The sequence below is a fragment of the Vitis vinifera genome, chromosome 1 (assembly GCF_030704535.1).
Source record: "Vitis vinifera cultivar Pinot Noir 40024 chromosome 1, ASM3070453v1".
In the NCBI taxonomy this organism is placed as follows: domain Eukaryota; kingdom Viridiplantae; phylum Streptophyta; class Magnoliopsida; order Vitales; family Vitaceae; genus Vitis; species Vitis vinifera.
In genome coordinates, this window is record NC_081805.1 from 27135393 (window position 1) to 27158460 (window position 23068).

The window sequence follows — 23068 nt, forward strand, 5'->3', positions numbered from 1 at the left end:
AAAACAAACTTCTTACTTCAATGTTTTTTTTTTCCTTATAAAAGGATGGGAGCATTAGCCTTGTTAATCTGGGCTCATGGAAGAGAAGAGAATGTCCAAAACAAGAAGCGTGGGTTTTCAATTTTGGGCCTTCAGAAAATTTCGGAGAGGCCCAGTCTGTGGCCCAAATCAATCTGGGTTGAAAACTTGATAGTTGAAAGTGAACAAAAAGGCCCACAACATCAACCAAGCCGATATTCGAGTCTGAGCTCTCACATCCCAGCCGACGACACCATAACTCCGGCATCCAAACAGTCCCAAACCAGATCGGAGATCTCCGGCGATGGTGGAAAGGTTCTTCTCCGGCAAGATAACTGAAACCGCCGGCGAAGATGCCGGCAATTTTACGCTTCTCTCCGGTCCTCCTTCCTGGTACCTGTCTCCACTTCCTCTCTCTAAACTCTCACTCTCTTCTCTCAACTGCTCCTTCTGAAACGACGTCGTTTCGTTCATTTAATTTTGCAGTGGAAAAACCTCCTTGCTGTTCCAATTCGCTTTCAACGCTGCAGTAGAGGGCCACAGCGGAAATCGTGATGTGGTGTTCATATGCACCCGGCGCAGGTTAGAGAGTAAACCCCCTTACCTCTCTCAGGTACTCCCCACCTCTCTCATATTTTAGTTTGTTTTATTATGACATATAAGAAATCTTTTCATTTTACACGAGTGATTGTATATAATTTTATTAAAAGGGACTATAATATGGTGGGAACAAATTACTATGGAAATTAAAAAGGCATTATTTTTTTCTAATATAAAATGCAATGTCTTAATTGATAATTATTTTTTAAAATAATTTTGAAAAACAGTTTTTGAGAACCATTTATGAAAATGGTTCTTTAATATTTTGTAAAATAAATATTTGTTTGTAATTTTTAATTTGTTTTTAATATTTTTAAATATGTTTTAAAACAATTTTTATATGTTTTATTTGTAATAAATTTTCATATTTATATAATTATTTTTTAAAACCAGTTATAAAAAAACAAGTAAAAATAATTGAATACAATTATAAGGTGATTTCTAAAAATATTATATTTTTTGTTTTTAAAAATAAAAAATTGTTTTTCGTTTTTTAATTACTAAACATGTTTTCTTGTTTTTTTTTTCAAAAAATTGTTTCTTAAAGTAGTTAACAAACAAGTCCTAAGTTATTTTTTTTTTCTTTATCTTTTATTCATTCAACTTGATATTTAGAATCAATATATTTTGTTCCTTCAATACCTAACATCTTGGATGTTTTAGGGTGTGGATCCTTCTTCTGATATGTTTCAGCATATACAAATGAAGTAAGGAAAATCACTTTTTGCTAGAATTAATTTGTTGCTTACAATAGACTTCTGTTCCAAAGATGTAATTAGATAGTATTTTACTAAATACTATCTCCTCCTAATATTTATTACTTTTAAAAAAATGTTAACGCCCTATTTGGTAACAGTTTCTATTCTTTATAACAAAAAAAATAAAAGGAAAATATATTTGATAATTAGAAAAAACAAAATAGAAAAAAAAAATTAGATAATTTTTTTTTTGTTTTCAATTGTTTTACAAATTAAAAACATTTTTAGGTTTCCAAATAAACAGTTTTCAAAAACTAATTTTCATATCGGTATGAAATAATAGTTACCAAACATGCCTGAAATCACATGGATTTGTTTGAATTGTTTTTTTGAATAAGAGTAATGGTAACAAATAGATATAATTGTTTTGAAATTATGCCTATTCTAAGAAGTAATTTGAAAAATTGCTTTGTTTTTGTTATTGCTTTTGGTATTTTAATAATGTTCAATATCATGAAGGTACGTGGAAGATGATGAGGCAATAAAGAAGTATTTTGCTGCATTTCACCTGCATCACAAATTTCCAGTTGCGGTTATCATTGATGATTTTGGTGATTTCTTTGATGAAAGGTATCATTGTTTTGTTTGTTGTGCTGAATCTTTAGCTATTACTTGTAGAAATAGAAGTAGTTTTCCGCTCTTCTAATCTCATAGACTACTTCCAGAACATGTTTTTGAAAACAACAACATGTTTCCATTTCTTGTTCTCTGTTTTTATGTTTTGAGAACAAACTTCAATCTAGTCTTCGTGGCAGTTTGGTAATTGTTCTTAAAAATAGTTTTTTATTCTTTAAGATAAAAAACGCTTTTCCAGTTTCAAAAACAGGTTTGACAAAATTTATTATGAAAACAGTTAAAACATGTTTGAAAATTTTGTTTCAAAAAGTTTTGCATTGTACAAATGTATTGTACTTCAATGGATAACCGACGCAGAGAACTGTTTTTGACATTTATAAGATTCCAAAGAGAAGTTTGTTCTTATGAGAAGCCATAATGTTAATTTGTTTCCGACTTTTTGTAGAACCTGCCAAGAGAGATACAACAGTCCTCGGGGAAGAGATTTGGCAATGGTTCGGACACTAGCCCTTTGTCGCAGTGCCATTCTTCATGCCAAGTAAGAAACTATGTATTTTTCGTAGAATGTTTTGCAAAACAACTAGCAAAACATGGAGAATAGGTCGGAAACTTTTACATTACGCATTAATGTATACACTGCTTTCACAACTAATAAACCGAAAACTATTTTTTATATTTGTGTTTCTAAACGGAAGTAAGAATGGTTTTCAAAAACTTATTTTTGAGAATTGTTTTCGATCGTCATTAGGGACTACTGATGGTTTTGCCCGGTTTTTATTTTCAACTTCTCAAGCAAAACCGCGCCTTGCAAGGTCCTGCTGTCTGATACACACCATGGAGACTCCCCGAGGTTGTTATTCATCTACAAGAGATGGATTCCATCTATCTTTACGATTAAAGGTTGGTTTGAGTGTTGAATCATATATCAATGCTAGTTTTGAGGACTTCTTCTTGTGGTATGGTTTTGCATGTTGTAGTTGTTAAGTGTATGATATGAATATTGAACCAAAATCCTATAAGCTTAGTTTGACGGGAGGTTGGTGTTCAAGTGGAAAAAATTGTTTTTCATATTTGAGTTCATGGGTTTTAACTCCCTTTTCCGTGTGTTGATCTTAGGGGACGGCTCTGGATCATTTCTTCTCACGAATGGCATCAATTCAGGAAGTGGCAGCTCAGGGAGGAGGAGAACCGCAAAGTACTCCATAGCTCTTCAGTATCTGTTTCTTGAGGATGTCACAGAAGACGATGATACATAATACTCTTTCTCAAAATCATCAATACAAAGTTTTTAATCTGCTCATCTGCATATTTGATTCTATACAAGAAAGATCGATATGAACTGCGCATTATATTTTTTTGTCGCTTCTGAATCTGTTTATGCTAAAGTTCAGCTAGTATTCCAGGGATGAGTTTCCCTAACTTCAGATTCGAACATTTTTTCGGATTAATCAGAGAAGATTGTTTCAAATAACTCGAATTTGCAGACAGACAAAAGCTTAAATTACGATTAATTCCGGTTTGATTTCTATTCATAATCTGCACAAAAACTTAGTTACAGTAGCAAGTAGTAGACCATTCACAACAGAGAGAAGAAACAAAGGAGAAATCAAAGAGAGGACTACTATAATTTTCTATGATTTTCTATTTCTCCTGGAAAACTCCTTCCTGGTACTCGGGTTCGCAGAATTCTCCTCCAAGATCATCACAGGCCTCTCCTGGGAAAACGCTGCAAGAATCATAAATTCAAAGTTATTTGAATAGGCCTTGATTTTGATGAATCATTGGCAGTTGTTTGGAGATTGATCTTACGTTTTGGGACTGTTATACTCCAAATATTCTCTGTCCACACCCTCTGTGGCCGATCTGGCCGGAGGGTTTCCGGCCTCGGCTTTGAGCTTTACTTCTGGATACATTTCAGCATCACAAGCTTCCCCTCCAACCACCTCACAAGCCTCTGCTGGGAAGACACTGAAAAATACAAGGCAACCAAGTAAGTAAATATTCTTGATAAAGAAAAAGGAAGAAATTAAGGGTTTTATTTGGAAACTGTTTTTGTAATCAATTGACATACGAGGTTGTGGAGCTGTAATCGACTGTTGAAGGGGTTTCCTGGAGCTTGGAGGTTGCTCTTAAGGGTGGAAATGGGGAGGTTTGTAGCTTAGAAATGGGGTTTTTGAGTGAGGAGAAGGGTTTGGTGGGGGTGAGGAGGGGGAGAGTAGATCGTGGGAAGCACAAAGCTGCCTGCATTTTGATGGAGTTTTTTGGGAAGTTGGGTGGTGGGCTTGAGTGTAATTAAGAGGCAGGGGTGTTGGGGATTTGAAGAGATAAGGGTGTCCAGATTTTTTTGGTTGTGGGATTATGGATAAGGTTTTTGGCTGTACTGAGATTGACGCTTTGAGGGATGCCCATAACATAAGCTTGGAAGTTTCTTTCTCTTCAGGAAAAAAGGAAAGAAACTAAAGACAATTTTTTGTGGAAATTTTGCAATTCAGAGGATATGTTTGGCTCGAAGTGAAAAAATAAAATCATTTAAAAATGATTTTTTTTTTCTAATGCCTGAATACTTGAAAAAAAAGGGAAGAAAAAAAATATTAAAGAAATAATAAAATTATTTTTTTTTCTCTACTACTTCTCAAGAAACAAACATAGTTTTATATTTCGATATTATCTCCTTTTTTTTTTTTTTTTTTTTTGTCATATCTGATTTATGGGTGGTAGTAGATTTCTTGATGTGTTATGTTTCGCTCTAAGAAAATCTGAGGACAAACATGGAGGGGAAAGAGAATAAATAGAAAAAAGAAAAATGGAATTAAAAAAAAAAAAAAAAAAAATATATATATATATATATATATATGGAGGGGAGTTGGGTCCTTGTTTTGGGTGTTCTTGGACTATCCTAGGATAGGTAGCAGTGTGCCTGGGAGCGCGAGCCCTGCCGGTTGAGCCGTTGTTAGCCGTGGATAGGCGTTTGTTAGGCTGTAAGAGGGTTGGGGTGACGTCTCATAAGGTTTGTCAATCTGCTATTAGGCTCTAGATCAAAAACCCTAAAATGAGTTCAATTTTCCGAACCATGTCTAGGAGATCATACCAAAGACACCCAGGACAAGGTCATATGCAAATGAACAAATGAATTACGCCAGGGATTCAAAACAAAGAAGAGGGTTAGAAAATACAAAAGATATCCAACAAAGAAATTTAAAGAGAAGGAACCAAAAACTTGTTAGTTCATAAAACCGACCATGTAGGCGGTATAAAATGAAAACATAAACTTAAAAACAAAGCTTAATTAAAACCGACCATGTAGGCGGTACAAGAACATAAAATAAAATGAAAAACAAAACATAATTAAAAACCATCCATATAGGAGGTAATCAAAACATACTTATATATTACATAAGGAGAAATATCTTACAATGGATAAGGGAAGAAAGCTTGAAGAAAGCTTGAAGGCTTGAAGAGGTTACATGATGAGAGAGAGAGAAGAGAGAAGGGAGAGAGAGAAAGAAGAGAGAAGGGAGAGCTTCAGCTTAGGAGAGAAAAATGAAACGTAAAATGAAGCGTGCTTACAAATGAGGCCCGAGCCTCCTTAAATAGGCAAAAAAGGAAACTTGAAAAGTAACCATGAATAGAAGACCCGTGCTTGAATAGTAATAGTGAACAGTAAGAGGGAACTGTATCACTACTGACTTTTGACCCGGAATCTTGCTTTCGGCTGAGAGGACAGATGACAGGTTGCTTTTGTTGCTGAAAACTGCTTGGCTAGAAAATATTCTTGTTGACAGGCCATCAAAAGTAATCCTTACGATGTTCATTAAGAAGCTTGATATCTTCAGTAATAGTCATGGCTGGAAGAGGGTTTAACTTTTTGCCACAGAAAATTTGATGACAGGAATCTGCAGCAATAAGATGTCCCAAATTTCCTGGAAAAGCCTCAAAATCCCTGCAAATAGTTCTGGCTCTCCAGTGTTTGATTTGCTTAATAATAGGTTCAGCACAAATATCAGAAAATAGCAGAGGGTAAGATAGACGAGTAGGTCTCCTATTCTGATAGTGAAGAGAAACAATGTGCTGAGCTGGAATAAGCTTGCCACTAGAAACCCACTCAGGAGCTTTGCTGATGATGATGGCGTCCGCGAATTTCTTGTTCATTTTAAAACCTTGGGTTAGACCAAGAGCAACTTTTCTTCCAAACTGGGAAACTTGGTTGGGATCAGAACATATGATTTGATGAACCAAACCATGGTCTAGAAGCTTTTCTGGAGTTAATAATAAATCTTCATCCTTGAATTTGATGCTGATTGGTGAATAGTATTGTAAGTCCAAGCAAACACGACTGATTGTGAAATTTCTGTTGCAGTTACAAATCATTTTCTTGATGCCTTGTTGGTACTGGAAAGGTTCTTCAATCATTCTGCAAATTTTTGAATCATCAATTTCTTTATCAGTAACCAAGCTTAATCCTGGGACCTTAAGACCAATATTGGTAGAAAGATAAAGATGAAGATCCTGGAGGTATGAAGAGATGAAGATTTGTCTTTCTTCTGCTGAGGATTTAGCCTTTTCCAAAATTAGGAGACGTAGATCTGGCTGAAGAGAGTATAGATTCTCTGTCTTATGATGATACATTCGTAGCATACGGTAACCCAACTCTTCCTCACTCAATTTATCATTCACCAGTGGGGTAGAATGCTTATTCTCACCATTTTCCAGTGGGGAAAATGTGGCTTGAGCTTTTAACATGAGTTTATGAAAGTCAACTAATTCAAGTTTCCTTTCAAGAATCTCATACCTTCCCTGCCAATCAAAAATGCAATTGATATAATCAGATAAAGTGTTAGTATTGTTAAAAGATGGATTTGTGGGGAAGGAATCTTCCACAAAAGGTAGAGATTCCGAGCTTGAATCTATATCCCTACTAGGGGATGCTGAAGGAATGTGATGGCTGGAAGAACCTGCTACTTCAAAATGGTCATAATAAAGTGGCATGAATTTCTCAGAAAGAGCTGAATGGGAATCCTTAGAATTAATGGACCTAAGAGGTTGTTTGTCTTTCTTGGGGGCCATGTTCTTGTGAATCCTGCAAGTTCCATGAATTGAGTGATTAGGAATGAAACTTTCTCCTTTAATAGACTTAATTTGAAAACTAGGTTTTAAAATAATCCAATCAGTGAAATTATACTTGAAAGCTATATACTTAATAGTTTTCTCAGATGTGAAAACAACTTTTAAAATTCCTTGATTCAAAATATCAGTTTGAAATGTTGAAATGCATAAAGGAATGCTTAAAATAACATTTATAATGGGATTATGAATGAATTGGGTACCTAAGATCTTAGGTGGATCATCAATCCTTACAAGATTAATTTCTTGATCACAAGGAGTGATGCTTACAGTTGGATTAGCAAATTCAAAAAGAATTTCCTTATCAAAAAGCTTAGTTCTTATACCTTGGTTATCTACCCACAAGGGATAAATAGAGCTTAAGAAGGGTATTCCTAGAAGGGCTTTTTCCTTAAGGTTTTTAACAAGGATAAAGGTTTGCTTAATACAGATGTCATGGTTACGGATATGAACATCTGTTAACTTATACTTAATGGCAAGTCTTTCGCCATTTGCTCCAGATAGAGACACACTAGTCTCTTCGCATAAAGGAATAGGAACCAAACTTTCTTAAAGGCAATTTTCAGCTGCTCCTGAATCAATCAAGGCAATAATATCAAAGACAAATTTATCTTTGACTACTATAGTAAGGGAGATTTCCCACCTCTGGAAGATAACCCTACTTACAGTATTCAAAAAAGTATTTGTCTCATTATCATTAACATGAGACGATTCTGGAATATCCGTATGGATTTCTTGGTTGCCAATTCTATTGATTTGATCTTGGAGATCAGAGAGACCTAGACTTATGAATTGTCTTAACTCCTTAATCTCCTTCTTATGCTGCTTAACTTCTTCATGAAGTTCCTTAATGCTGACATCCTTGGGAGACTGCTGGTCGAACCTGTTTAAGATATCGTTAAGGTTATAAGGATTAACAGTTTTCTTGGCTTCTACCTTAACAACAGATTTCTTAAAAACTTCATAAAGGTTTTGCTTAGTTTTTTCATCTTCAACTTTTCTTAAAGTATCTAGGATGAATTCCTGATCTTGGCTTATGACATTTATGGTTTTAGGACGACAATTACAATTACCCTTAATACAGACATCTTGGTCACTAGAATATTGGCTAGAAACATCGCCACTGCTATCTAGTTGATTAATATCATCTTCATTATCTGAATCAGTCCTTGATTCAGAGTCTGAGTTTAACATTACTTTACAAAGCATATTTTTTAGGTCATCTGAGACACTTAAGTTATTAATCTTTTGCTTAACTCTACAATCTTTCTTAAAATGGCCAACTTTGCCACATTTAAAACAAATAATTGGCTTGACGTCTAAAGGAGTTTCTACCTTTTTCTGGGTATCTTTGTTAACCCTTCTTTGGACGTGCCTTGAATGCTTAGTATCATTCATCCTATAGTTATCATGGGTACCTCTCTTACTGTGGTAAAACTTATCTTTGCTAGGCTTCCTACTTGGCTTTTGCTTAGAGGGAGGCATAGTTTCTTTTTGGCTGAAACCAAACTGGCTACAGAATGATCCAAATTCATTCTTGTAGATTTTTTGTTCATTCTTCATTTGTTGCTTAAGCTTGAAGTCATTGCACAACTTAATCCCTTCACCTGTGACAATGCTTATAATCTCACCATAGGTTAGCTTATCATAAGGGATTTGACCGTTATACTGTTCCCTTATCTTGATCCTAATTCTCTCAGAGAAAAGCTTGGGTAATCCTGAGATGAATTTTTCTTTCCAAAAAGACTGGTTACAGTCTGACCTTAGCATGACTTTGGTTAGGAAGACTTCCTTATACCATCTAAAATCATGAAGCTTGGGACACTTAAGGTTGGTTAAGAGATCTGCAGTTTTATCCTTAATTTTTGCAGGATCTCCAATGAAGTGCTTGGATATTGAGTAGATTAGAGTAGCCACTGCATCCTCAATATCTTGGCCATCTTCGTCTTTAACAACTTCATTACTCTCATTGATCCTATAGGCTTTAAGGATACTATTCTTATCATCAGAGGTGAGATAATTATCCCACCAACCCTTAAGCTGACCTGTAAACCCAGCAACAATGGTCTGAGCTACAGCATGATCTGGCAGTCTATTGTTTAATTTATAGGCTGTACTAACCATGGTCATTTCTTGAAGCTTAGTGAGTATGTTATACTCGGTCATACCGTCTATGTTCCATTCATAGATAGTACCACTGGTGTATGAGGCTTGAGTATACTGATTTCTTTCCTCAAACTGCATGTCAGGAAAAGTAGGCCTAGGATAGTAATTCCTAGTCTTAAAGGTTTCCAAGTTGTTAATAATTTGATTATGGGGTTCCTCAAACATCTTAATTAGTTCATCAGCTTCTTCTTCTGAACTAATATCACCTTTAATCATGTTGATTCTCTTATCAGGCTGATCAGTCAAAGGAGTAATAAGATTATCCTTAATCTTCTGATTAATCCTATCGACAAAAGCTTGGTTGACTTGGGGATTTTCTTGGAAATCCTTAGAGAAAACATATGGCTTATTTTCATTATTACTACTAGTAATCTTTATGCGCTTAAAGGGATAATCTGGATATTCCTCTTGTTTGAAGAGTTCAAACCAGATCCAAAACTTAATGTTTTTCTTTTCTTGTCTTAAATAGGAATAAAATTCCTCTTGGTGAATGGTTCTAATGACTTTAGGAACAGTGCTAAAGAACCAATCATTCTTTTCCTTATTGACTTCAGAATAGAAGTCCTTTCTTAAGAGATCCTTGTTGATCTCAAAGTCCTCATCACTTATGCTTATAGTGTTAATCATCTGGGAATAGGTAGGAGACATAACAGGGGACTCATCCTGTTGGGATTCCTGAGTAGACTCATTTTCTTCACTGTAAAATGGTCTAGCCACATTGGTGTAACTTCTGACACCTGTAAGCTTAACGTTCTTAAGGTTTCCTGAGCTGGATCCTCCTTCTTCCCTAGTGGTTCTAACTGGGATGGAAGAGCTTGAAGCTCTAGAGGGTTCATAAACAGAAACTCTAGGGCTGCTGGAATGTCTGAAAGATTTGGAGAAGACCAGTTCTCCTCCTCCATCTGGATATTGAACAATTTGTTCAATACTTTCAGAACGCTGTGCTATGGCTGGAACAGCATTAGCAAAATGCCAATTTTCAGGGAAATCAACATCTTTCCACAAGATCTTCTTGGGGATGATGAAATCCGACTTATCTAGCATATCAGAGTGAAAGTAGGTGGTCTCACCTTTAGGACTGGTGCAAAGAGCCCCGGATCCCACGCTTGTGTTCATGCTCTTATAGGCAAACCTGGTTATGATAGAAACAGGACTGTTTCCTGGTTTGATCTTAAAGCCATGAGTCTTAATATGCAGGACAACTGAATCTAAGATGTCTGCATCTCTTAATCTAACTGTGAAGTTAGGATAACACTGGAAATAAACTGGGCCATCATTCAGTCCAGCTTGGACTGCGCCTATAATAGAATCTCTATATTCGAGATGCCTATTATCCCTTAAACACATGACAATAGCGGTGTTTAAACCTAATCTTGTCAAAGGCTTAGCTGCTACTTGAATCATACCAAAGTGTATGAAATTATAGCCATCTTTCTTATGCTTTTCAACGGATCTGTTATCTAGAAGTCTTATGACTTGGTCGTCTTGTTCTAAACTGACAGTCATTTCAGAGGTCTTAATGGTATAATCTGTGAAGAACTTAAAGGTTCCTTTCTTATAAATTTCTTGATTAGACACCTTGGGTAATTTCCAATCATCTAAATCATTTTGAATCTTAGGATAATTGATCTCTTCACTGTTTACAACAGTATCTTGAGAATCACTGGATCTCCTAGACATGGTTCGGAAAATTGAACTCATTTTAGGGTTTTTGATCTAGAGCCTAATAGCAGATTGACAAACCTTATGAGACGTCACCCCAACCCTCTTACAGCCTAACAAACGCCTATCCACGGCTAACAACGGCTCAACCGGCAGGGCTCGCGCTCCCAGGCACACTGCTACCTATCCTAGGATAGTCCAAGAACACCCAAAACAAGGACCCAACTTCCCTCCCACATGGCTCTGATACCAAAGACACCCAGGACAAGGTCATATGCAAATGAACAAATGAATTACGCCAGGGATTCAAAACAAAGAAGAGGGTTAGAAAATACAAAAGATATCCAACAAAAAAATTTAAAGAGAAGGAACCAAAAACTTGTTAGTTCATAAAACCGACCATGTAGGCGGTATAAAATGAAAACATAAACTTAAAAACAAAGCTTAATTAAAACCGACCATGTAGGCGGTACAAGAACATAAAATAAAATGAAAAACAAAACATAATTAAAAACCATCCATATAGGAGGTAATCAAAACATACTTATATATTACATAAGGAGAAATATCTTACAATGGATAAGGGAAGAAAGCTTGAAGAAAGCTTGAAGGCTTGAAGAGGTTACATGATGAGAGAGAGAGAAGAGAGAAGGGAGAGAGAGAAAGAAGAGAGAAGGGAGAGCTTCAGCTTAGGAGAGAAAAATGAAACGTAAAATGAAGCGTGCTTACAACTGAGGACCGAGCCTCCTTAAATAGGCAAAAAAGGAATCTTGAACAGTAACCATGAACAGTAGACCCGTGCTTGAATAGTGAATAGTGAACAGTAAAGGGAACTGTAGCAATATTGACTTTTGACTCGGAAGCTTGCTTTCGGCTGGAATGACTGCTGATCAGTTTAATCAGGGAGGAATATATTCCGAGCGGTGATCCATTAGGAGTTGAGTATCTTGAATAGTGGATTTGAACGGTAAAGGATCAATCTTTTTGCTGCAAAATATCTGATGTAGGGAATCTGCAGCAATGAGATGCCCCATGTTATTTGGGTAGGCTTCAAAGTCTCTGCTGATGACTCTGGCTCTCCAATGCTTGATTTGCTTAATAATTGGTTCTCCGCAAATGTCGGATTGAACTAAGGGACTGGACAGAAGAGTAGGTCTTCTATTCTGGTAGTGAATATTAACATAGTGTTGTGCTGGAATAACATTGCCTCTAGAAATCCATTCAGGTGCTTTGCTAATAAAAATGGCATCAGTAAACTTCTTGTTTAGCTTAAAACCTTGGGTTAAGCTTAGATTAACCTTTCTGCCAAAATTGCTAGCTTGACTTGGATCAGAACAGATAAGTTGGTAAACCAAACCATAATCAAGAAGTTTTTCAGGAGTTAGGATTAAAACTTCCCCATTAAAGGCAAGGTTAATTGGCTGGTAGTACTGTAGATCAATGCAAGCTCTGCTGATAGTAAAATTCCTATTGCAGTTGCAAATTGGCTTGTTGTCTTGTTGGTGAAGAAGCGGTTCAGTACAACTTCTGCAAAGCTTTGAGCCATCAAATTCCATTTCCTTGGTTAAATTTAATCCTGGAACACTGAGACCAGGAATGGCTGAGAAATAAATGTGCAGATCCTGAAGATAAGCCGAAATAAAAATTTGTTTTTCTTCTGCACTGGACTTGGCCTTTTCACAAATTAGCTGATAAAGATCGGCTGGCTTAAGAGTAGACAAGAGCTCACTCCTTCGGTGAAACATTCTAAAGATAATGCACTCCTGCTCATCCTTACTTAATTTCTCATCCACCAGTGGGGTGAATGGTTTTTTCTCACCAATTTCCAGTGGGGAAAAAGGGGCTTGGCTTATATCTTTTTTGTGAAAATTAGCTATTTCTAGCTTTTTCTCAAGGGTCCTGCACCTATCCTGCAAATCACAAATACTTTTATGAACAGATAAGGGGTTAGTATCAAAAGTAGATAAGTTTAAGGGGATGGGTTCTTCCACCAAAGGTAGAGAACCAGAAATATTTCCTTCTTCCACAACAGGGGAGGAAGGATGCTTAAGAATAGGAGGATTAGGATCAGAAGTAGATCCCTGAGATCTCGAAGCAAAATCATAATACAAAGGCTTGAATTTTTCTGATAAGACTGAGTGAGGTTTCATGTAAGATGATGGTTTAAAGGATTGCTTTTCTGTTTTGGGAGCCATGGTCTTGTGAATCCTGCAAAAATTCACGAGTTAGGAAATCAGGGATTGAGTTATTTTCTCCTTTAATATACTCAATTTGAAAATCAAAATTGCTTAAAATAGCTTGCCATCTAGCAAAAATATGTTTAGAAGCTATATTTTTAACATCTTTTTGTAAAACTGATTTTGCAGATTTGCAATCCACTCTTAATAAAAATTCCTGATTTAAAAGATCGTCTTGAAATTTTGAAATGCATAAAACAATGCTTAAAATTTCCTTTTTGATGGTGCTGTAGTTGAGTTGGGCATGGTTCCAGGTTCCAGAAGTGAATCTAACCAACAATTCTTGGTTATTACTTCTTTGCTTAAGAATTCCACCAAAACCTATATCAGAAGCATCAGTCTCAACAATCTTAAAGGCTTTATGATCAGCTAAGGCGAGACATGGTAGAGTTTTGACTCTAGACTTTACTATTTTAACAATCTTGGTATGATCCTCATTCCAAGGAACTGGATTTTTCTTAAGTCTTTGTCTTAAAGGGGCACATAATTGGCTTAAATCTTGTATGAAATCTGACACATAATTAAGGCTTCCTAAGAAACGTTGCAATTGTTTCTTATCCTTAATTTCATCAGGGAACTTATCAGCAAACTCAATTGACCTTTGAATGGGGGTGAATGTTCCTTGGTGAATATGATGACCTAGGAATCTTACTTTAGTTTGAAAGAGGTTGATCTTAGTGGCTGACAAGCTTAAACCATTGCTCTTAACAGTCTCAATAAACCTATTGAGATGTTTCCAATGCTGCTCAACAGAATCTGAGTAAATCAAAACATCATCAATGTAAACAATAATGAAATCAGAAAACTGGTTAAAGATTTCATTCATTATGTTTTGAAACTCAGAAGGAGCATTCTTAAGGCCAAAGGGCATTACATTCCACTCGTAATGACCAAATGGGACCACAAAGGCTGTTTTGTACCTATCTTTTTCTGCTATCTGTATTTGCCAAAATCCTGATTTCATGTCAAACTTGGAGAAAACTTTGGACTTTCCTAATCTTTGAAGGAGGTCTTTTTTATTTGGGATAGGATACCTGATCCATCTTAAAACATCATTGAGGGGCTTATAGTTGATAACTAGTCTAGGTGTTCCTCTTTCAAGTTCTGCTTGTTTCTGAACATAAAAAGCTGAACAACTCCAAGGAGATTTAGACTTCCTTATCAACTTCTTATCTATGAGATCCTGGATTTCTTTTTCACAATAGCTTAACAAATCCTTGTTCATTTGGATTGGTCTTGCTTTAGTGGGAATATTTTTCTCACTAAAATCAGGCTCATAGGGTAATTCTACCTCATGCTGCTTTCTGTGCCAAAAAGCATTAGGAATGTTAGAACAGACTTCCTTAATAATCTTATTCTTAAGGCTTTCTATAGCATCTTGGGTTTTCTTAATCTTCAGTTGATCTTCTATTCTAACCAGAGCAATCTCTTGTTTTAAGAGATTAATATGATTTTTCTTAGCCTTAATCACCTGATCTTTTATGGTGTTTATACTTCTTTCTCCAGGTGGATTGGCAAATTCAAACAGAATTTCCTTATCTAAAAGTTTAGTCTTTATACCTTGATCATCTACCCACATAGGAAAGATGGAGCTTAAGAAAGGGACACCAAGGAGGACTTTCTCCTTGAGATCTTTAACAAGAATGAAGGTTTGCTTAATGCAAATGCCTTGGTTACAAATATGGGCATTAGATAGCTTGTACTTGATAATAAGCTTTTTACCATTAGCACCAAAGAGGGCTTGCCTGGTTTTCTCATAAAATTGGGTAGGTACAAGACCTTCTTGTAGGCAATTCAAAGCTGCGCCTGAATCAATTAAAGCAATAATATCAAGGATAAATTTATTCTTAATTACTATAGTAAGGGAGACTTCCCACCTTTGGAAGATAACTTTACTAATAGTATTTAAGTATGCATTTATCTTATCACTATTGTCTTGTGAGGATTCAAGAACTTCTTCAAAGTCTTCCTTTCTAGTACTACTGTGGTAAAAACCTACCCTGTTGATATAATCCTGAGGGATAGGGATTTCTGAGCTTGTAGGTTGTCTTAGATTCTCAATATCCTTCTTATACTGCCCTATTTCTTCTTGAAGATCTTTAATAGTCAGGGCATTAAGGATAATCCTTTTTTCTTGTTTATCCTCATGATCCTTAAAAGGGTTTTGGATAGAAGGTTCTCTGGTTAGCCTAATTAGTCCATTATCCTTTGCTTTTGGACTAATATTCCTTTTAACCAAAAGGATTCTCCTATGGGAAGGTTGAGGTGTTTCAGGGATAACAAGATTATCTTTAACCTTTTGGCTTATTTTATCAATGAAAGCTTGATCAATTTGAGGATTTTCCTGGAATTTCTTAGATAATTCAAAAGGCTTAAACAAAGGCTTATTATCATTCTTAACAAAAGGTTTCTTAAGGTGATCCTGAATTTCAATAATCTCCTCAACTCTATTGACTTGATTTCCAAGGGTTATGAGAAACATATTAGTATAATTGATTTGTTCCATAATCCTTCTAATATCGGATGCACTAGCAGTTCCTTTATCCTCTGGCTTAGTCTTAAAAGGTGAAGCTGTGACTATGGTTCCATTAATATTCTTTTCTATCTTAGCTTCAGGAGGATGAATGGATTCTATAATAATGTTGTCACTGGTTTTCCATATCTTAGTTTTTGTAGAGGTGTTGTTGATATGCTTACAAGGATAATCTGGATAATCCACTTGTTTGAAGAGTTCAAACCAAATCCAAAACTTAATATTTTTCTTTTCTTGTCTTAAGTAGGCATAGAATTCTTCTTGGTAAATGGTTCTAATGACCTTAGGGACAGTGCTAAAGAACCAATCATTTCTTTGCTTATTGACCTCAGAATAGAAGTCCTTTCTTAAGAGATCCTTGTTGATCTCAAAGTCCTCATCACTTAGGCTTATTGTGTTAATCATCTGGGAATAGGTAGGAGACATAACAGGGGACTCATCCTGTTGGGATTCCTGAGTAGACTCATTTTCTTCACTGTAAAATGGTCTAGCCACATTGGTGTAACTTCTGACACCTGTAAGCTTAACGTTCTTAGGGTTTCCTGAGCTGGATCCTCCTTCTTCCCTAGTGGTTCTAACTGGGATGGAAGAGCTTGAAGCTCTAGAGGGTTCGTAAACAGAAACTCTAGGGCTGCTGGAATGTCTGAAAGATTTGGAGAAGACCAGTTCTCCTCCTCCATCTGGATATTGAACTATTTGTTCAATACTTTCAGAACGCTGTGCTATGGCTGGAACAGCATTAGCAAAATGCCAATTTTCAGGGAAATCAACATCTTTCCACAAGATCTTCTTGGGGATGATGAAATCCGACTTATCTAGCATATCAGAGTGAAAGTAGGTGGTCTCACCTTTAGGACTGGTGCAAAGAGCCCCAGATCCAACGCTTGTGTTCATGCTCTTATAGGCAAACCTGGTTATGATAGAAACAGGACTGTTTCCTGGTTTGATCTTAAAGCCATGAGTCTTAATATGCAGGACAACTGAATCTAAGATGTCTGCATCTCTTAATCTAACTGTGAAGTTAGGATAACACTGGAAATAAACTGGGCCATCATTCAGTCCAGCTTGGACTGCGCCTATAATAGAATCTCGATATTCGAGATGCCTATTATCCCTTAAACACATAACAATAGCGGTGTTTAAACCTAATCTTGTCAAAGGCTTAGCTGCTACTTGAATCATACCAAAGTGTATGAAATTATAGCCATCTTTCTTATGCTTTTCAACGGATCTGTTATCTAGAAGTCTTATGACTTGGTCGTCTTGTTCTAAACTGACTGTCATTTCAGAGGTCTTAATGGTATAATCTGTGAAGAACTTAAAGGTTCCTTTCTTATAAATTTCCTGATTAGATACCTTGGGTAACTTCCAATCATCTAAATCATTTTGAATCTTAGGATAATTGATCTCTTCACTGTTTACAACAGTATCATGAGAATCACTGGATCTCCTAGACATGGTTCGGAAAATTGAACTCATTTTAGGGTTTTTGATCTAGAGCCTAATAGCAGATTGACAAACCTTATGAGACGTCACCCCAACCCTCTTACAGCCTAACAAACGCCTATCCACGGCTAACAACGGCTCAACCGGCAGGGCTCGCGCTCCCAGGCACACTGCTACCTATCCTAGGATAGTCCAAGAACACCCAAAACAAGGACCCAACTTCCCTCCCACATGGCTCTGATACCAAAGACACCCAGGACAAGGTCATATGCAAATGAACAAATGAATTACGCCAGAGATTCAAAACAAAGAAGAGGGTTAGAAAATACAAAAGATATCCAACGAAGAAATTTAAAGAGAAGGAACCAAAAAACTTGTTAGTTCATAATAAGCTTAAAACCGACCATGTAGGCGGTACAAAATAAAAAACATAAACTTAAAAATAAAAACAAAATGAAAAATAAAACTTAATTAAAAACCATCCATATAGGAGGTAATCAAAACATACTTGTATATTACATAAGGAGAAAATATCTTACAATGGATAAGGGAAGAAAGCTTGAAGAAAGCTTGAAGAGGTTACATGATGAGAGAGAGAGAAGAGAGAAGGGAGAGAGAGAAACATGAAACGTAAAATGAAGCGTAAAATGAAGCGTGCTTACAAATGAGGCCCGAGCCTCCTTAAATAGGCAAAAAAGGAAACTTGAAAAGTAACCATGAATAGAAGACCCGTGCTTGAATAGTAATAGTGAACAGTAAGAGGGAACTGTATCACTACTGACTTTTGACCCGGAATCTTGCTTTCGGCTGAGAGGACAGATGACAGGTTGCTTTTGTTGCTGAAAACTGCTTGGCTAGAAAATATTCTTGTTGACAGGCCATCAAAAGTAATCCTTACGATGTTCATTAAGAAGCTTGATATCTTCAGTAATAGTCATGGCTGGAAGAGGGTTTAACTTTTTGCCACAGAAAATTTGATGACAGGAATCTGCAGCAATAAGATGTCCCAAATTTCCTGGAAAAGCCTCAAAATCCCTGCAAATAGTTCTGGCTCTCCAGTGTTTGATTTGCTTAATAATAGGTTCAGCACAAATATCAGAAAATAGCAGAGGGTAAGATAGACGAGTAGGTCTCCTATTCTGATAGTGAAGAGAAACAATGTGCTGAGCTGGAATAAGCTTGCCACTAGAAACCCACTCAGGAGCTTTGCTGATGATGATGGCGTCCGCGAATTTCTTGTTCATTTTAAAACCTTGGGTTAGACCAAGAGCAACTTTTCTTCCAAACTGGGAAACTTGGTTGGGATCAGAACAGATGATTTGATGAACCAAACCATGGTCTAGAAGCTTTTCTGGAGTTAATAATAAATCTTCATCCTTGAATTTGATGCTGATTGGTGAATAGTATTGTAAGTCCAAGCAAACACGACTGATTGTGAAATTTCTGTTGCAGTTACAAATCATTTTCTTGATGCCTTGTTGGTACTGGAAAGGTTCTTCAATCATTCTGCAAATTTTTGAATCATCAATTTCTTTATCAGTAACCAAGCTTAATCCTGGGACCTTAAGACCAATATTGGTAGAAAGATAAAGATGAAGATCCTGGAGGTATGAAGAGATGAAGATTTGTCTTTCTTCTGCTGAGGATTTAGCCTTTTCCAAAATTAGGAGACGTAGATCTGGCTGAAGAGAGTATAGATTCTCTGTCTTATGATGATACATTCGTAGCATACGGTAACCCAATTCTTCCTCACTCAATTTATCATTCACCAGTGGGGTAGAATGCTTATTCTCACCATTTTCCAGTGGGGAAAATGTGGCTTGAGCTTTTAACATGAGTTTATGAAAGTCAACTAATTCAAGTTTCCTTTCAAGAATCTCATACCTTCCCTGCCAATCAAAAATGCAATTGATATAATCAGATAAAGTGTTAGTATTGTTAAAAGATGGATTTGTGGGGAAGGAATCTTCCACAAAAGGTAGAGATTCCGAGCTTGAATCTATATCCCTACTAGGGGATGCTGAAGGAATGTGATGGCTGGAAGAACCTGCTACTTCAAAATGGTCATAATAAAGTGGCATGAATTTCTCAGAAAGAGCTGAATGGGAATCCTTAGAATTAATGGACCTAAGAGGTTGTTTGTCTTTCTTGGGGGCCATGTTCTTGTGAATCCTGCAAGTTCCATGAATTGAGTGATTAGGAATGAAACTTTCTCCTTTAATAGACTTAATTTGAAAACTAGGTTTTAAAATAATCCAATCAGTGAAATTATACTTGAAAGCTATATACTTAATAGTTTTCTCAGATGTGAAAACAACTTTTAAAATTCCTTGATTCAAAATATCAGTTTGAAATGTTGAAATGCATAAAGGAATGCTTAAAATAACATTTATAATGGGATTATGAATGAATTGGGTACCTAAGATCTTAGGTGGATCATCAATCCTTACAAGATTAATTTCTTGATCACAAGGAGTGATGCTTACAGTTGGATTAGCAAATTCAAAAAGAATTTCCTTATCAAAAAGCTTAGTTCTTATACCTTGGTTATCTACCCACAAGGGATAAATAGAGCTTAAGAAGGGTATTCCTAGAAGGGCTTTTTCCTTAAGGTTTTTAACAAGGATAAAGGTTTGCTTAATACAGATGTCATGGTTACGGATATGAACATCTGTTAACTTATACTTAATGGCAAGTCTTTCGCCATTTGCTCCAGATAGAGACACACTAGTCTCTTCGCATAAAGGAATAGGAACCAAACTTTCTTAAAGGCAATTTTCAGCTGCTCCTGAATCAATCAAGGCAATAATATCAAAGACAAATTTATCTTTGACTACTATAGTAAGGGAGATTTCCCACCTCTGGAAGATAACCCTACTTACAGTATTCAAAAAAGTATTTGTCTCATTATCATTAACATGAGACGATTCTGGAATATCCGTATGGATTTCTTGGTTGCCAATTCTATTGATTTGATCTTGGAGATCAGAGAGACCTAGACTTATGAATTGTCTTAACTCCTTAATCTCCTTCTTATGCTGCTTAACTTCTTCATGAAGTTCCTTAATGCTGACATCCTTGGGAGACTGCTGGTCGAACCTGTTTAAGATATCGTTAAGGTTATAAGGATTAACAGTTTTCTTGGCTTCTACCTTAACAACAGATTTCTTAAAAACTTCATAAAGGTTTTGCTTAGTTTTTTCATCTTCAACTTTTCTTAAAGTATCTAGGATGAATTCCTGATCTTGGCTTATGACATTTATGGTTTTAGGACGACAATTACAATTACCCTTAATACAGACATCTTGGTCACTAGAATATTGGCTAGAAACATCGCCACTGCTATCTAGTTGATTAATATCATCTTCATTATCTGAATCAGTCCTTGATTCAGAGTCTGAGTTTAACATTACTTTACAAAGCATATTTTTTAGGTCATCTGAGACACTTAAGTTATTAATCTTTTGCTTAACTCTACAATCTTTCTTAAAATGGCCAACTTTGCCACATTTAAAACAAATAATTGGCTTGACGTCTAAAGGAGTTTCTACCTTTTTCTGGGTATCTTTGTTAACCCTTCTTTGGACGTGCCTTGAATGCTTAGTATCATTCATCCTATAGTTATCATGGGTACCTCTCTTACTGTGGTAAAACTTATCTTTGCTAGGCTTCCTACTTGGCTTTTGCTTAGAGGGAGGCATAGTTTCTTTTTGGCTGAAACCAAACTGGCTACAGAATGATCCAAATTCATTCTTGTAGATTTTTTGTTCATTCTTCATTTGTTGCTTAAGCTTGAAGTCATTGCACAACTTAATCCCTTCACCTGTGACAATGCTTATAATCTCACCATAGGTTAGCTTATCATAAGGGATTTGACCGTTATACTGTTCCCTTATCTTGATCCTAATTCTCTCAGAGAAAAGCTTGGGTAATCCTGAGATGAATTTTTCTTTCCAAAAAGACTGGTTACAGTCTGACCTTAGCATGACTTTGGTTAGGAAGACTTCCTTATACCATCTAAAATCATGAAGCTTGGGACACTTAAGGTTGGTTAAGAGATCTGCAGTTTTATCCTTAATTTTTGCAGGATCTCCAATGAAGTGCTTGGATATTGAGTAGATTAGAGTAGCCACTGCATCCTCAATATCTTGGCCATCTTCGTCTTTAACAACTTCATTACTCTCATTGATCCTATAGGCTTTAAGGATACTATTCTTATCATCAGAGGTGAGATAATTATCCCACCAACCCTTAAGCTGACCTGTAAACCCAGCAACAATGGTCTGAGCTACAGCATGATCTGGCAGTCTATTGTTTAATTTATAGGTTGTACTAACCATGGTCATTTCTTGAAGCTTAGTGAGTATGTTATACTCGGTCATACCGTCTATGTTCCATTCATAGATAGTACCACTGGTGTATGAGGCTTGAGTATACTGATTTCTTTCCTCAAACTGCATGTCAGGAAAAGTAGGCCTAGGATAGTAATTCCTAGTCTTAAAGGTTTCCAAGTTGTTAATAATTTGATTATGGGGTTCCTCAAACATCTTAATTAGTTCATCAGCTTCTTCTTCTGAACTAATATCACCTTTAATCATGTTGATTCTCTTATCAGGCTGATCAGTCAAAGGAGTAATAAGATTATCCTTAATCTTCTGATTAATCCTATCGACAAAAGCTTGGTTGACTTGGGGATTTTCTTGGAAATCCTTAGAGAAAACATATGGCTTATTTTCATTATTACTACTAGTAATCTTTATGCGCTTAAAGGGATAATCTGGATATTCCTCTTGTTTGAAGAGTTCAAACCAGATCCAAAACTTAATGTTTTTCTTTTCTTGTCTTAAATAGGAATAAAATTCCTCTTGGTGAATGGTTCTAATGACTTTAGGAACAGTGCTAAAGAACCAATCATTCTTTTCCTTATTGACTTCAGAATAGAAGTCCTTTCTTAAGAGATCCTTGTTGATCTCAAAGTCCTCATCACTTATGCTTATAGTGTTAATCATCTGGGAATAGGTAGGAGACATAACAGGGGACTCATCCTGTTGGGATTCCTGAGTAGACTCATTTTCTTCACTGTAAAATGGTCTAGCCACATTGGTGTAACTTCTGACACCTGTAAGCTTAACGTTCTTAGGGTTTCCTGAGCTGGATCCTCCTTCTTCCCTAGTGGTTCTAACTGGGATGGAAGAGCTTGAAGCTCTAGAGGGTTCATAAACAGAAACTCTAGGGCTGCTGGAATGTCTGAAAGATTTGGAGAAGACCAGTTCTCCTCCTCCATCTGGATATTGAACAATTTGTTCAATACTTTCAGAACGCTGTGCTATGGCTGGAACAGCATTAGCAAAATGCCAATTTTCAGGGAAATCAACATCTTTCCACAAGATCTTCTTGGGGATGATGAAATCCGACTTATCTAGCATATCAGAGTGAAAGTAGGTGGTCTCACCTTTAGGACTGGTGCAAAGAGCCCCGGATCCCACGCTTGTGTTCATGCTCTTATAGGCAAACCTGGTTATGATAGAAACAGGACTGTTTCCTGGTTTGATCTTAAAGCCATGAGTCTTAATATGCAGGACAACTGAATCTAAGATGTCTGCATCTCTTAATCTAACTGTGAAGTTAGGATAACACTGGAAATAAACTGGGCCATCATTCAGTCCAGCTTGGACTGCGCCTATAATAGAATCTCTATATTCGAGATGCCTATTATCCCTTAAACACATGACAATAGCGGTGTTTAAACCTAATCTTGTCAAAGGCTTAGCTGCTACTTGAATCATACCAAAGTGTATGAAATTATAGCCATCTTTCTTATGCTTTTCAACGGATCTGTTATCTAGAAGTCTTATGACTTGGTCGTCTTGTTCTAAACTGACAGTCATTTCAGAGGTCTTAATGGTATAATCTGTGAAGAACTTAAAGGTTCCTTTCTTATAAATTTCTTG

At 36.3% G+C, this 23068-nt stretch overlaps 2 protein-coding genes across 3 annotated transcripts; one reads left to right on the forward strand and one right to left on the reverse strand.

The window, feature by feature from the left end:
• The first annotated feature begins 225 nt into the window (after positions 1-225).
• Positions 226-3306, forward strand: LOC100257492 (uncharacterized). 2 transcript variants are annotated; one of them, XM_010658568.3, is made up of 7 exons: positions 226-411; positions 505-631; positions 1282-1325; positions 1836-1946; positions 2398-2490; positions 2746-2852; positions 3069-3306. In XM_010658568.3, the coding sequence occupies exons 1-7, from the start codon at positions 323-325 to the stop codon at positions 3206-3208; spliced, it is 711 nt and encodes a 236-aa protein (XP_010656870.1). In that variant the 5' UTR covers positions 226-322; the 3' UTR covers positions 3209-3306. The 2 variants fall into 2 exon arrangements, with proteins under 2 accessions (XP_010656870.1, XP_010656873.1); XM_010658571.3 differs by lacking the exon at positions 3069-3306 and having other exon boundaries at positions 2701-2847.
• A 147-nt stretch (positions 3307-3453) lies between these two features.
• Positions 3454-4380, reverse strand: LOC100245467 (light-regulated protein, chloroplastic). Its single transcript, XM_002269264.4, has 3 exons — positions 4024-4380; positions 3762-3920; positions 3454-3678 (listed from the first exon to the last, which is right to left on the reverse strand). Exons 1-3 carry the CDS (start codon positions 4197-4199, stop codon positions 3594-3596), a joined length of 420 nt encoding a protein of 139 aa, XP_002269300.1. The 5' UTR covers positions 4200-4380; the 3' UTR covers positions 3454-3593.
• Positions 4381-23068: the final 18688 nt, after the last annotated feature.

Excerpts from the sequence above, each read along its gene's own strand:
- LOC100245467 (XM_002269264.4), bottom strand. The coding sequence starts at position 4,199 with ATGCAGGCAGCTTTGTGCTTCCCACGATCTACTCTCCCCCTCCTCACC. Across the intron at positions 3,921-4,023 it reads GATTACAGCTCCACAACCTC|TGTCTTCCCAGCAGAGGCTT; the intron begins GTATGTCAATTG and ends TGTATTTTTCAG. Across the intron at positions 3,679-3,761 it reads GAGTATAACAGTCCCAAAAC|CGTTTTCCCAGGAGAGGCCT; the intron begins GTAAGATCAATC and ends TGATTCTTGCAG.
- LOC100257492 (XM_010658568.3), top strand. The coding sequence starts at position 323 with ATGGTGGAAAGGTTCTTCTCCGGCAAGATAACTGAAACCGCCGGCGAA. Across the intron at positions 1,326-1,835 it reads TTTCAGCATATACAAATGAA|GTACGTGGAAGATGATGAGG; the intron begins GTAAGGAAAATC and ends AATATCATGAAG. Across the intron at positions 2,853-3,068 it reads ATCTATCTTTACGATTAAAG|GGGACGGCTCTGGATCATTT; the intron begins GTTGGTTTGAGT and ends TGTTGATCTTAG.